The following is a 15,000-nucleotide window of genomic DNA, read 5'->3' as shown; positions in this document are numbered from 1 at the left end:
AGGGTGATAGAATCAGGGTTTGAATTTATGAAAGGGTGATAGAATCAGGGTTTGAATTTATGAAAGGGTGATAGAATCAGGGTTTGAATTTATGAAAGGGTGAAAGAATCAGGGTTTGAATTTATGAAAGGGTGATAGAATCAGATTTTCTTTACGATAACGAAGTTTTGAAGTTGATAATGAATACGAATGAAATAGTGGATAATTTTTGCGTCTATGTATAACTTTTTGCATTTTTATATAGAATCCATATGTATCTATAGTATAATTTCATTAGCTATTTTGGTTGGTTCAATGTCTTTTATTTAATTTTTAATAAATATTATTTTCCATCGACGGTTACACTTTCGAAGAATAGTGTATAATAGTAGAAAATAATTATTCAATATAGATGTAATCCCTCTTAAAGCTTATCAGGTGTATCAATAACACAATTATATATTTCATCATTTGCTTTCACATTTCTCTCCCTACATCCTTCATAAGATTTGACCTTAATCAAACCAAAATTCGACCTTAATTTCGGCACAGATGGGCGTCGACGGCGGTGACATCGACAAGACGGGCCTGTATTCGGAGCCATACCACATGACCTACAACTCCATGGGCGGATACTCTTCCATGGCTCATAAGATGGCTCATCCGAATCCTTTGTCGAGTCCTGATTATACAGGTATGTTTTATGTATACAGTGTATTATGAATTAATATACACGTTACACATCTCCTGTATTCTTGTAGGCCTACTGTATTAAAGAATTATGCAATCATGGTGTACATCTGTATCATGAGGCCTACTGTATTATCAACTATATACACATGTGACACATCTGTATTCTTGTAGGCCTGCTGTATTAAGAATTATACAATCATGGTGTACAGTACATCTACTGTATCATTAGGCCTACTGTATTATGAATTCTACTTACATGTTACACATATACTGCATTCTTGTAGGCCTGCTGTATTAAGAATTATACAGTCATGGTGTACATCTACTGTATCATGAGGCCTTCTGTATCATGAATTCTACATGCATGTTACACATCTCCTGTATTCTTGTAGGCCTGCTGTATTACGAATTATTCAATCATGGTGTACATCTACTGTATCATGAGGCCTACTGTATTATGAATTCTACATGCATGTTACCCATATACTGTATTCGTGTAGGCCTACTATATTAAGAATTATACAATCATGGTGTACATCTACTGTATCACGGGGCCTACTGTATTAAGAATTATACTTGCATGTTATACATCTACTGTATTCTGTACTGATATCTGCATATTCAGGTACAAAATCATTGTATCTTAGTTGGAAGTGGTTTTAGAAGGAAAACTCCGTAGTCGCTGCAAATGTCAAAACTACTCAGGATCAACTATCGCTTACAAAATTTGTAAATTTGAAATAGGACTTTCTATTACTTCAAGATAAAGTCCAAATTTAAAACTTTTATTCCTAATTAATAGCACTTCGATGTATTTTTTTTATTAACGTTCAATACCACATTTGTCCACTAATTAATAATTTAATTATGAAAGTTCGAGGTACAGTTATGATAATGTAAATGACGTCATTTCTTCTACTTGTCTTATTTATTTTTTAAACTTTACTATTTCCAAAAACTGAAATGTTAAAAATTTAACAATTAGTTTCTTAAAACACAGCATTATCTAAAGATAATAATTAAAAAAAAAAGGCATATTTCGTGCAATTTCTCGTCACTAAAGAAGACGGGGGGGGGACACAGAAGAGAGAGAGAGAGAGAGAGAGAGAGAGAGAGAGAGAGAGAGAGAGAGAGAGAGAGAGAGAGAGATAGAGAAATCCGTCAACTTAGTTACTCTGTCAGATTGTAAGTGGTAAAAACTTGCCTCCTGTCAGCTTAGCAGACGTGGCTTGCGGGGATCTATTTTTTGCATATAATTGTGATTTCAATCTTCCAGCGCTTATATGACAGATTTCAACGCAAATGTTTTTCCCTTTTTTTAATCTTAAAAACTAATATATATATATATATATATATATATATATATATATATATATATTATATATATATATATATATGTATAATATATATATATATATATATAATATATATATATATATTATATGTATATATATATAATAGTATATATATATATACATATATATATATATATATATATATTATATATATATATATATATATATATATATATATATATATATATATATATATATATATTGCATCGTTGAAAATTTATAATTTACAACGTAATAGGGAATAGAATATTACCTTGTATAACATGCTGTAAATTTTTTCTCATGTCAAAACTTTATGATAGAAAAATATACTAAAATGTCATTTCTTCCCAATACGTTCTTCATCTTAATCGCTATGTATTTTACAGTCTTGCATCCTATATCCCTTCCTTCCTACTGTAAGCACTATTCCTCTCCCTTTTTATCCTAACCATTATCCTGTCTACCTCTCCCTTTTATCCTAACCACTATCCCTCTCCCTTTTATCCTAACCATTATCCCTCTACCTCTCCCTTTTATCCTAACCATTATCCCTCTACCTCTCCCTTTTATCCTAACCACTATCCTCTCCCCCTTTTATCCTAACCATTATCCCTCTACCTCTCCCTTTTATCCTAACCACTATTCCTCTACCTCTCCCTTTTATCCTAACCACTATTCCTCTACCTCTCCCTTTTATCCTAACCACTATTCCTCTACCTCTCCCTTTTATCCTAACCCCTATTCCTCTACCTCTCCCTTTTATCCTAACCCCTATTCCTCTACCTCTCCCTTTTATCCTAACCTCTATTCCTCTACCTCTCCCTTTTATCCTAACCTCTATTCCTCTACCTCTCCCTTTTATCGTAACCACTATCCCTCTACCTCTCCCTTTTATCCTTATTCCCTCCTCCCTTTCCTATGTCGACGTATATACGAAAGGTCTTCATTAAAAGAGAGGTACGCGTAATCTGTCAGGAGCCCAAATCGGGTGTACCCCTTGGGGATGGGGAAGGCAAGGGATGAAGGGTCATAGGATGGAGGTCTACACGTTTTCGGGGAAGGGAGGAGGAGGAGGGAGGCAGGAGGAGGAGGAGGAGGAGGGAGGCGGCATCTGAATAGATATGTAGATAACTTGTCAGAAAGGGAAAATGACACGTCATTCACTGTTCAGTCTTTTTTTTTTTTTCTATATAAAGTTCGGTTATTCTTTGTGACATTCTGGTAATGCAAAATGCAAATGAATCTTTTAAAAGTCGACAAAGTTTTCCTTATATTTTTTTTTTCTTGTAAGGATTTTCTACTTTTGGAAAATGATAGAGAAAAATTCCCCTTCTGAGACTGCGTCAAGATGCAGTATGTGATGTGAATAGTCTTGTAGAAATGTATAGACAGAAGTTATTAAATTGTTGAATTTTAATTTAATTAATTTTCCCATTATTTTTTAATTTGAAAATTAAAAAGTAAATACAAAAATCTCTCTCTCCTCTCTCTCTCTCCTCTCTCCTCATCTCTCTCCTCTCTCTCTCTCTCTCTCTCTCTCTCTTATTTTTCCCATATTTTTTTGAAAATTAAGTGAATACAAAAACCCCATTCTCTCTCTCTCTCTCTCTCTCTCTCTCTCTCTCTCTCTCTCTCTCTCTCTCTCTCTCTCTCTCTCTCTCTCTTTTATTTTTCCCATATTTTTTTTAAAGTTAAGTGAATACAAAAAACCACATTCTCTCTTCTCTCTCTCTCTCTCTCTCCTCTCTCTCTCTCTCTCTCTCTATCCTCTCTCTCTCTCTCCTCTCTCTCTCTCTCTCTCTCTCAATAAATTTTCCAATTTTTTAGCTTAAACTCAAAAAGTGAATACAAACCCCCACCCCCTCTCTCTCTCTCTCTCTCTCTCTCTCTCTCTCTCTCTCTCTCTCTCTCTCTCTCTCTCTCTCTCGCAGAGGATTCGGGTATGTAATGGCGAGATTTGTGAGTGTGGCATGTCTTGAGTCTGGCTCTTGTCCCTCGTTGTAAAGAGAAGAGGAGGAGGAAGGGAGTAAGAGAAAAAGGAAGAAGAAATAGTAGTGGTAGTGGATGTACCCTGGAGCTCCACCCTGTCCAGTCTTATTTCCTGATTTTTACGAGCCCCTGTTACCGGAAGAAACGTGGACCCATTCTCTCTCTCTCTCCTCTCTCTCTCTCCTCTCTCTCTCTTCCTCTCTCTCTCTCTCTCTCTCTCTCTCTCCTACGGTACATTCTCGCAATGTTTTATATTGCAAATTTTATAACTTTAGCGACTTCATAGTTCATCATTATCACCACCCCTCCCCACTAGGGTTGTAGCTTAGATAGGAAATTTTATAACTTTAGCGACTTCATAGTTCATCATTATCACCACCACCTCCCACTACGGTTGTAGCTTAGATAGGAAATTTTATAACTTTAGCGACTTCATAGTTTCATCATTATCACCATCACCTCCCACTAGGGTTGTAGCTTAGATAGGAATAATAATAATAATAATAATAATAATAATAATAATAATAATAATAATAATAATAATAATAATAATAATAATAATGATAATAAATAAAAATAGCTGCGTATATTTATATACAGTTATCCCTACAATAAGGGGTCGGCTGCTGATGTGCCATCTTCAATTCCTTATATCAAAGGCTTTCTCTTCTACCAAACCTCTTCTCTCCATATCATCCTTCACCTTATTTCGCCATCTACTGTAATTATTTGCCTCCTTCACGATCTTCTCACACCTCTTTAACAGGTTCCTTTTAAACTTATACAAATATTAATGCTTACAGTGCACCGGGCGAGAAGCACTGACAGTATTGCTCCCTTACTGAATGTACAGAGTAGAATATGAAAGAAATTAGGCTATAGGGGTACAGTGAAATCTAACTGAGGCCCTTTGGGTAATGACCCAAAGGGCCTCGGTTAGTCGCCAGTCGTCTCTGTTTTGAATTTTTAAATCAATACTTCTCCATTCGTCATCTTCTTCACGCTCCATAGTCCTCAGCCATGTAGGCCTGGGTCTTCCAACTCGTCCAGTGCCTTGTGGAGCCCAGTTAAAAATTAGGTGAACTAACCACTCTTGGGGAGTGCGAAGAGCATGCCCAAACCACACACACACACACACACACACACACACATATATATATATATATATATATATAATATATATATATATATATATATATATATATATATATATATATACATATATATATATATATATACATATACATATATATATATATATATATATATATATATAATATATATATATATATATATATATATATATTATATATGTTATAATTTTTATTTTCTTGGGCCTATTAATTTTGTAGATTTATTTTATAGATGAAAAAATATTGTAGGGAGGTATGCTCGAACTATTTTTACAAGGAAAATATTTTTAAATTTATTTAGAAATATTAATGGATGAACGAAAAATAAAGGTTTTATTAGTTTAGCAGTAACGAAGAAATCGTTCTAGTTTCAATTTATGTGTATAATATAATTTATAACCAATAAAACTACTTAATGTCAAGTATATTTGATATACAATACGACATCCTTGCTAGATGAAAAATATTCTATTAAAAACAATCATTTCTTTTTCGGTAACAGTGTAAGAAATTTTGTCGTATGCTCTTCTATGGTATATTCGAAAGGCCTTTTATTTTTTTAGAGTTTCTTTATTTCCAAACCTATTGTTATGAGATTTATATTTCCCATTTCTGTTGAAATTATAAGGAATTATTCTGGAAGTTTCTCGGAACTCAGAAAAAGTCCAGAAAATATGTACACGGAAAAGAAAAGTTTATCAAGAAAAACCAGATTTCTTCGAATTCCGAAAGAAAATCAACGACCATATTTCAGACATTTGTGGTTCGGCATCGAAATTCTTCACTCCGCAGCCACGCGAAGAAGAGATCAGAGATGTTTTATTCATTTTTAGTTATCATAACTCCCGTTTAATGTGATTTATGTGACTGGAGGGGATGTAAGGTGTATGGAGAGCGAGAAAAAGGAAGGAGTAGAAGGCAGACCCGAGGCAGGCGAGTGAAAGAGCAGCCGGAAGTCATTGTGGTTTGATGTTCTTTTCTTGTGAGAAAGTTATGTCAATAAACTTGAATTAACTTTATATCTTGATAATCTGATATATTTTTGCTTCGTGGAGGATAATAAAAATATTCTAATTTTTTCCTTTATTGTTATTATCATTATCATTATTAACCAAGCTACAACCCTAGTGGGAAAAGCAAGATGCTATAAGCCCAAGGGCTCCAGCAGGGAAAAATAGCCCAGTGAGGAAAGGAAATAAGGAAATGAATAAATGATGAGAGGAAATTAACAATAAATTATTCTAAAAACATTAACAACGTCAAAAGAGATATGTCCTATATAAACTATAAAAAGACTCATGTCAGCCTGTTCAACATAAAACATTTGCCGCAACTTTGAACTTTGAAGTTCTACTGATGCAACTTACCCTAGTGGGAAAAGCAAGATGCTATAAGCCCAAGGGCTTCAGCTGGGAAAAATAGTCCAGTGAGGAAAGGAAATAAGGAAATGAATAAATGATGAGAAGAAATAAACAATAAATTATTCTACAAACAATAGCAACGTCAAAAGAGATATGTCCTATATAAACTATAAAAAGACTTATGTCAGCCTGTTCAACATAAAAACATTTGCTGCAACTTTGAACTTTTGAAGTTCTACTGATTCAACTTATCCGATTAGGGAGATCATTCCACAACTTGGTCACAGCTGGAATAAAAGAGAAAGTTAAAAATTTCCGTAAATTATACATTTGTTCTTTGATGATAAAGAGAGTCATCTTGCATGTGGTTTTTGTGCATTCGTTCTCAAACACATCATAAAGGGAGTAAGCAGGATGAAAGGAATTGCATCCTGTGGTATATTTTGACTCTTTAATTATGATGAATCCGTACTCTCAATTGGCTCTTTTATATTACACACACTTCCGATGTACCTTATAACCTTATGCGGTGGACTGTAAGCATTATTATTTGTATAAGTTTAAGAGGAACCTGTTATGGTGGGAGGGAAGATGGAGAGGAAGGCAAAGAATTAGATGGTGAAATAAGGTAAAGGATGATATGGAGAGAAGAGGTTTGTTGGAATAGCATGCCTTTGATATAAAGAATTGGAGAGGGCGCATCAGGCAGCCGACCCCTTAAATTAGGGATAATAGTGCGGAAGGAGAAGGTACTGTACATAGGTATACCTAGCTTTTTTTATTTGCTACTACTACTACTACTACTACTAGCTAAGCTACAACCCTGGTTAGAAAAGAATGAAGCTATAAGCCCAGGGGCTCCAACAGGGAAAAATAGCCCAGTGAGGGAAGGAAACTGAAACAAATACACTACAAGAAAAATACTTTTCCATGCAAACATACATACATACACTGCGCCTTTTGAAAGTACAATAAGCTCAATTAACATTAATGGCACAGTGCTGCAGCGCTCGTATCTTGTTTGCTAGGTTCACGTTGCAGGTTGCATAAGATTTTTCATAACTCTGACCATCCTTTACATTCAGATCTCCCAGGACAATTCTATCCTGTTCGTAATACTAGGCAGGCAGTTAATTCTAATAGCCAGGCCTTCTCCATCACGAGGCTCAATACTACGCAGTACTCTAGAAGTTTTATTCCAGCTGTGACCAAGTTGTGGAATGATCTTCCTAATCGGGTGGTTGAATCAGTAGAACTTCAAAAGTTCAAAGTTGGAGCAAATGCTTTTTTGTTGACCAGGCGGACATGAGTCTTTTTATAGTTTATTTATGACATATTTGTTTTTGTTGTTAATAGTTTATATATGACATGTCTGTTTGACGTTGTTACTTATTTTAGAATGATTTATTGTTAATTTGTTCTCTTCATTTATTTATTTCCTTATTTCCTTTCCTCACTGGGCTATTTTTCCCTGTTGGAGCCCCTGGGCTTATAGCATCTTGCTTTTACAACTAGGGTTGTAGCTTGGATAGTAATAATAATAATAATAATCGCTCCTTGACCACCACCTTTCAGTCCACTCTGTGGATATGGGTGCTAGCGTTTAGTAGGGTCAAGAAATATGTCGTGGCTCTAGAATATCATCCATGGATACTTTTGCTCAAGAAAATTATATATATATATATATATATATATATATATATATATATATATATATATATATATATATATATTATATATATATATATATATATATATTTACATATATATATTATTTATTTATTTATTTATTTTATTACCCATATATATGTATATGTATGTATATAATATATATATATATATATATATATATATATATATATATATATATATATATATATATATATATATATATATATATTGTATGTATATATGTGTGAGAGAGAGAGAGAGAGGAGAGAGAGAGAGAGAGAGAGAGGAGAGAGAGAGAGAGAGAGAAGATTTTGGAAGCCTATAAATCTCCATTTATTGACATTGATTTTCAGTTATAATATTTTCGAAGTCATAAGAAGTGATTTTAGGGTCCTGGTTTATTCCTTTGGCTGTTTTTATGATCTAATGAAAGACCCATAGAATTCTCTTTTATCAACTTTCATTGTTATACCCTGAATTCATACATACTGATGACTATATTTTACCGAATAAAGTGATCATTTGATAGCAAATTACTGATTTAGTAACAATTAGTTTTTATTGCTTATTAATATTAATATTAATGTTAATATTAATTAATATTGATATTCTGGGATTGATAATACATGATACCACTAATTACGACGATTGTCTTATCTTCACGCTATTATTATTATTATTATTATTATTATTATTATTATTATTATCCAGGCTACAACCCTAGTTGGAAAAGCAAGATGCTATAAGCCCAGGGGCCCCAATAGGGAAAAATAGACCAGCGAGGAAAGGAAATAAGGAAATAAATAAATGAACAGAACAAATTAACAATAAATCATTCTAAAAAAGGTAGGACCATCTCATTAAATACTTTTCCTTTTAGGGAAAAGGGCATTTTACTTTTCATAGTCATTTTATTTACCATATATATATATATATATATATATATATATATATTATATATATATATATATATATATATATATATATATATATATTGTTAGTAGTGATTGTTGTTATAATACTAGTTTGCACTAATTGCCAAATTGCCTCGGTATAAGGTTTGGGGAAAGTCATAAACAAGAGAACGTTATATCCATAAAAGGAGTTAACCTCTGGAGGGGGAAGATATCAGGAAATGCATCCTCGTAGGGAGGGGGATAAGGGGTCAGTGTCTCGAGGCCCTGGAGGGAAAGAGGCCAGCATAGTAAATTCAGACATCTGAAAGTCTCGTCCAGGGCATTACTTTGCCCCGCCAGGAAATTTACACTTGTTGCAAAGTTGTAACGCTAGAGCAAATCTCTTGTGCATGAAGAGACTATAAACTTTCCCAGCGTGAACCTTGCCATCTCCCTCCTCCTCCTCCTCCTCCTCCTCCATCTTCTTCTTTTGCCAAGGGGAAAGGAAGACAGGACATGATCTTCTTTACAGCTAAAGAATACCTCGACTTTCCCGAGTTGTTTTATTTCTCTTTTTTTTTTTCAAATGGACGTCGGAGCTTTGTTCGTCTGAGGACTTGGGGGAATTATATGTACGGATATTTTTTATTTGTTCTGAGATTTTGAAGAAAAATAGCTAGGATATAGAGAAGATATTATATTTTAAGAACTAATTATGTTCATCGTGTCTCTATTCTCCTTCTTTATCTATTTTAGGGATATTTGTATGGATTTAATACTGATGAAAATGGATTTTGATGATCACTATTTTGTCTTTTCATAAAAAAATTATCACTTTTATTTACTTAATAGATCGTTATGTTAAATGGATTTCCTTGAGAGGATTCTCTGAGGAGTCTTTATAATCTTAAAATTTTGGAAATCAATTTCTTCTGTATTTCCAGACGAATAAAAGTGAATTGAAGGTTTCATCATTATCGATATTAATCCTGAGCTTTTGAGTATCATTCAAGCTCGTTAAATCAATATTGATAGGACATGCAAATATCAATCTAGAATTAGCTTTCCCCACTGGTGAATTTCGATAATGTCTGAATAGAAAAATTTTTTTTAGAGCAAACTGAAATGTCTAGTTTATGTTTCAGCGGAACTAACGCTGGATTTAAAGGATCAATTGTGAAATTAAATGGAAGTAAAGTTTTCGAGATGGGTTTTGGATGTTTTGTATCCAATGATTTAAAAAATCATTTAAACTTAGGTTTTGGGCATTTACATTTAGGTAGTAGAATATACAGAAACTTATCTTGAGTTCGAAAAGGCTTCTCTTCCTTCCCCTGCTTCTTTTAATGTCCATCTATTGTCTGTCATTCTCATATGTCCTGCCCATGTCCATTTCTTTTTCTAATATGTTTTTAGAAAGTCCTCTACTTTAGTTTGCTCTTGTATCCATGTTGCTCTTTTTTTCTGTCTCTTAAGTGTTGTTACCCTCATTATTCTTTCCATAGCTCTTTGAGTTGTAAATAGCTTATGTACCAAGCCTTTAGTAAGGCTCCAAGTTTCTGATGCATAAGTTAATACTGGAAGGACCATCTCATTAAATAATTTTGCTTTTAGAGAAAGAGGCATCTTAATTTTCAGTGTCATTTTATTTACCATATATATATATATATATATAATATATATATATATATATATATATATATATATATATAAATATATATATATATACATATATATATATATATATATATATATATATATATATATATATATATATATATATATATTTTTTTTTTTTTCCTGTCACGTCGGGCGGCATTGCGAAACTTATGGCTACTCGGTCACTCCTCGCCCCAATGGTAGGGGTAGAGGGAGGAGTCATAGCCTGGGGAGAGAGGATACCCCTAGAGGTATTTAGGAAAATGGGGAGTGGGTGGGAAAGGTTGAATATGTATACATGTATATCTATCTAAACATTTAGCCGTCATGTTTGACGGGTTGTGTACACTAGTGTGTGTATGTATACAAATATGTGTGTGTGCACACTCCCCTCCCCATCCACCCCACGCAAATTCATTCCTTACCTGCCCTACCCCTTCCCGTTCTCCTCTCCCCTCTTCACTTGTGGCTTGCGGCTCCCCTTCCAAGACTTTAAAAGAGATTAAACGACGGAGTGATGGTAAAGGACTCGTTTATCTTCGTTAAACCAATGTCGTTGTTTTAGTGCGATTGTCTTTTTTTTTTTCTATTTGAGCAATTTATCATTTTTACCAATGTGAAGTGAATTTTAAGAAGGTATAAAGTATGGAGATTGGGTTTGGAAAGGGAAGTCCGGGTGCATAGGTTATGGAAATGCAAAAATTTCCACATCATTTATCTTCATTGTTTTTTTTTTAGGAGAGGAGAAACTCTCTCTCTCTCTCTCTCTCTCTCTCTCTCTCTCTCTCTCTCTCTCTCTCTCTCTCTCTCTCTCTCTCTCTCTCTCAAACAACAAAGTTTTCATTGTTATCTCCTGCTTCTGTTTTAAGCACAAGTGGTAAGAAGTAAATATCTTTATTTTATTTCCTTAAAATCTTAAATCATAATTGTATTTATGCCATAAATATGTTTTCCCTAACTTATTCTATACTTATTAGTGATAATGAATTTCTAGCTGGTATAGGAGACATAGACATTTAAACTCCACTAATTTTAGTGATGAAATAATCGTCACCGCCAAGGAAGTCATGTTTGTTTGTTTGTCATGAATTTTGATGATAATTTCAAATGATAGAAATGGGCTAACTTCGAATGGCACCATCTGGATCCAGGATTTTTTATTATTCAGTAGATTCAGTCACGGTCAACGTGTGAAAGGTGGAAAGTTAGGACTGAAGACTTGAGCAGTATGTAGAAAAACTACAGTGGCGGAGGTCTGAAATCTCTTATTGCTCTTTCTACGTATATGTATTTTACTACGCAACTGTACTCCTTTTAGTGGAGTTGGACTCATAAATCTTCCGGTATCACATCGAGCTTTTAGGTGTGAGATCGTTACCCCCATGCTCCATTTCTTGACTCGGATTCAGAGACCGATTTGCAGCTCCGGGACTTGTGGGTAGTAGATTGAGAGCAGATCACGTGTCTACCAAACTTATTTCTCTGTACCTTTTTTATCTAGTGGTTAAAAAAATTCTCCTCACCAACAAGGGGACCAAGATTCGATTCCAAGCGGAGTCTTGCTGATTTAAACTGTATCACCTTGTCTGAAATTATGCGGTTACTAGTTATTCAATTGTGGTAGATTACAGGCAATATGAATTGCCTGATGCTATCAACACTATTCAATTGTGGTAGAATGCAGGCAATATGAATTGCCTGATGCTATCAACACTACTCAATTGTGGTAGAATGCAGGCAATATGAATTGCCTGATGCTATCAACACTATTCAATTGTGGTAGAATGCAGGCAATATGAATTGCCTGATGCTATCAACACTATTCAATTGTGGTAGATTGCAGGCAATATGAATTGCCTGATGCTATCAACACTATTCAATTGTGGTAGAATGTAGGCAATATGAATTGCCTGATGCTATCAACACTATTCAATTGTGGTAGATTGCAGGCAATATGAATTGCCTGATGCTATCAACACTATACTCTTGCAGTTATGGAAGTAGATTTTCCATGCATGCGGACTGTTACTTTCATTCCGTTCTCTAGTTCAAAGAAATGTCTAATAAAAAGCTTATAGAAATGGCTCAGAATTACGTGAATTGTAAGATAGTTATTAATTTCTTAAATTAATGCAGAAAATTTTGTTACCGAATATTAATGACCATAGAACCACGTGTTACCTTTTGTTATCATACATATTTTTTGTTAGCGTTTATGGTTACCTACTTCATCATCACTGTCATTATAATATATTAGTGTACGCGACCCGTCATAAAATGACAATATTTGAATAGATATGCACACATGCGCTCATACCCGAATGACGGGGAGAAACCTAGTAGTTATACATTTGGCAATGCTGCTGAGTTTGACCAAATATATATATATATATATATATATATATATATATATATATATATATATATATATATATATATATATATTTATATATATTTATATATTTATATATATATGTATGTATGTATGTGCGTATAATGTATATATATAGATAGCCAGACACTAGCTCTGTATTATACGGGTGACATTCCTTGTACCCATCGTTATAAGAACAGCCAGTGGTTAATACGATCATCCAATCTTGCTTTCGTAATAAATTATCCTTATACAGTACACCATTCTAATGACGACTTGCCCTATAAATACTGCAACATGTTAAATGATATTTTCCATATATCTTGTAACGTGTTCATATTTATCTGTGCCAAAGCTTTTTCAACCTTAAATCTCTTCCTTAAGCCCACAGCTTAAAAGTGTGCAAGGGGGAAGGGTGCTACACCTTTTGGCATTTTTTCAATGAGTTAAAAAAAAGTCCTTACATCGTAAATTTTGCGCCCCCTTCAACTCAGTATTGGTAAGGGAGATTCTATTTAGAAATTTGGAAAATCGGAAATGCTTTCGAATTCCTTTACCTTTTTGTTTACATAATTTAAATATATATATATATATATATATATATATATATATATATATATATATATATATATATATATATATATATATATGTATATGTATATAATATATATATATATATATATATATATATATGTATGTATATGTATATATATATATATATATATATATATATATATATATATATATATATATATATATATATATATATATGTATGTATATGTATATAATATATATATATATATATATATATATATATATATATATGTATATGTATATAATATATATATATATATATATATATATATATATATATATATATGTATATGTATATAATATATATATATATATATATATATATATATATATATATATATATATATATATATATATATATATATATACTGTATATATAAAGGGAATTTTTTTAATGTTTTAAAAGGCAAAGTTAATAAGTAATTTGCGTACCTTACTAAATCTCTCTCTCTCTCTCTCTCTCTCTCTCTCTCTCTCTCTCTCTCTCTCTCTCTCTCTCTCTCTACGATTTATAGTAGGCATCATCTTTTGTCAGCCTAATTCCCCTATCAGTGAATCACTGGCCATAGGTTAACATAGAATTAAGGGTCTTAGGGGAAGGCCTGACGTCTGATGGATATATGGCCAAAAGGACCGAATCCAGATAAAGAGGAGAGGTGTTGGGACGCGAGGAAGAGGGGATATAAGGTGAGGGGAAGAGGGAAGTTCTGGAGATGGAGAATGTAGGAAAGGGGAAAGGAGGTAAGGGGGATATGTAATTGGAGGATAAGGTACGGCCGTAGAGTGATAGGTGTGTAGGGAAACATGTTGGGTCCATTGTATGTGGGAGAGGGAAGGTGGTTGAGGAAAGCTTGGAGGATAGTGGGGAATGGTAGGGCGAGGGAAAGGGGGGTGGGTGAGGTAGTGGGGCATTTATGACCCCCCTGGGAGCATCTGCATGTCGAGGGAAATCCCCCAAATGCAGAAACATGTATTGCCTGGATGTTTTAAGGTCCAGTCTTCTTTGTTCATTTGTCTTTCCATTTTTATTATTTTAAATGAAAAGGATGGGATAAAGTGGCGTGACTGAAACAAATGGAATTACTCGTAGTTAAAGAAGGAAAATGAAATAGAAAAGGAGTGGGAAGGGAATGAAATGCAGTTCGGTAAAATGATTTTTATAATAAAGTTTTGTGTTTTTGTTGGTGGTGGAATATCTTTGTTTGAATTGTAGTAAATTGAATTTGTTAAGTATTTGTATTCGATTAATGTAAGGAGAAGGGATTTAAATAGTTTATCATAAAAGTAAAAAGGAAAATTAAAACACGTTTTCT

The 15,000-nt window shown here is 33.4% G+C and overlaps 1 protein-coding gene across 4 annotated transcripts in view; it reads left to right on the top strand.

The window, feature by feature from the left end:
* LOC137624405 (discoidin domain-containing receptor 2-like) overlaps positions 1 to 15,000 on the top strand; it is a 128,319-nt gene that overhangs the window by 57,599 nt on the left and 55,720 nt on the right. For all 4 annotated transcript variants that reach the window (XM_068355147.1, XM_068355146.1, XM_068355148.1 and 1 more), the window contains one exon: positions 532 to 673. In XM_068355147.1, coding sequence (XP_068211248.1) covers positions 532 to 673 — 142 coding nt within the window. The remainder of the gene's footprint in view (positions 1 to 531; positions 674 to 15,000) is intronic.

This window comes from Palaemon carinicauda, chromosome 31, assembly GCF_036898095.1.
Source record: "Palaemon carinicauda isolate YSFRI2023 chromosome 31, ASM3689809v2, whole genome shotgun sequence".
Classification (NCBI taxonomy): Eukaryota; Metazoa; Arthropoda; class Malacostraca; order Decapoda; family Palaemonidae; genus Palaemon; species Palaemon carinicauda.
This window is presented reverse-complemented; position numbering and strand designations above follow the sequence as displayed.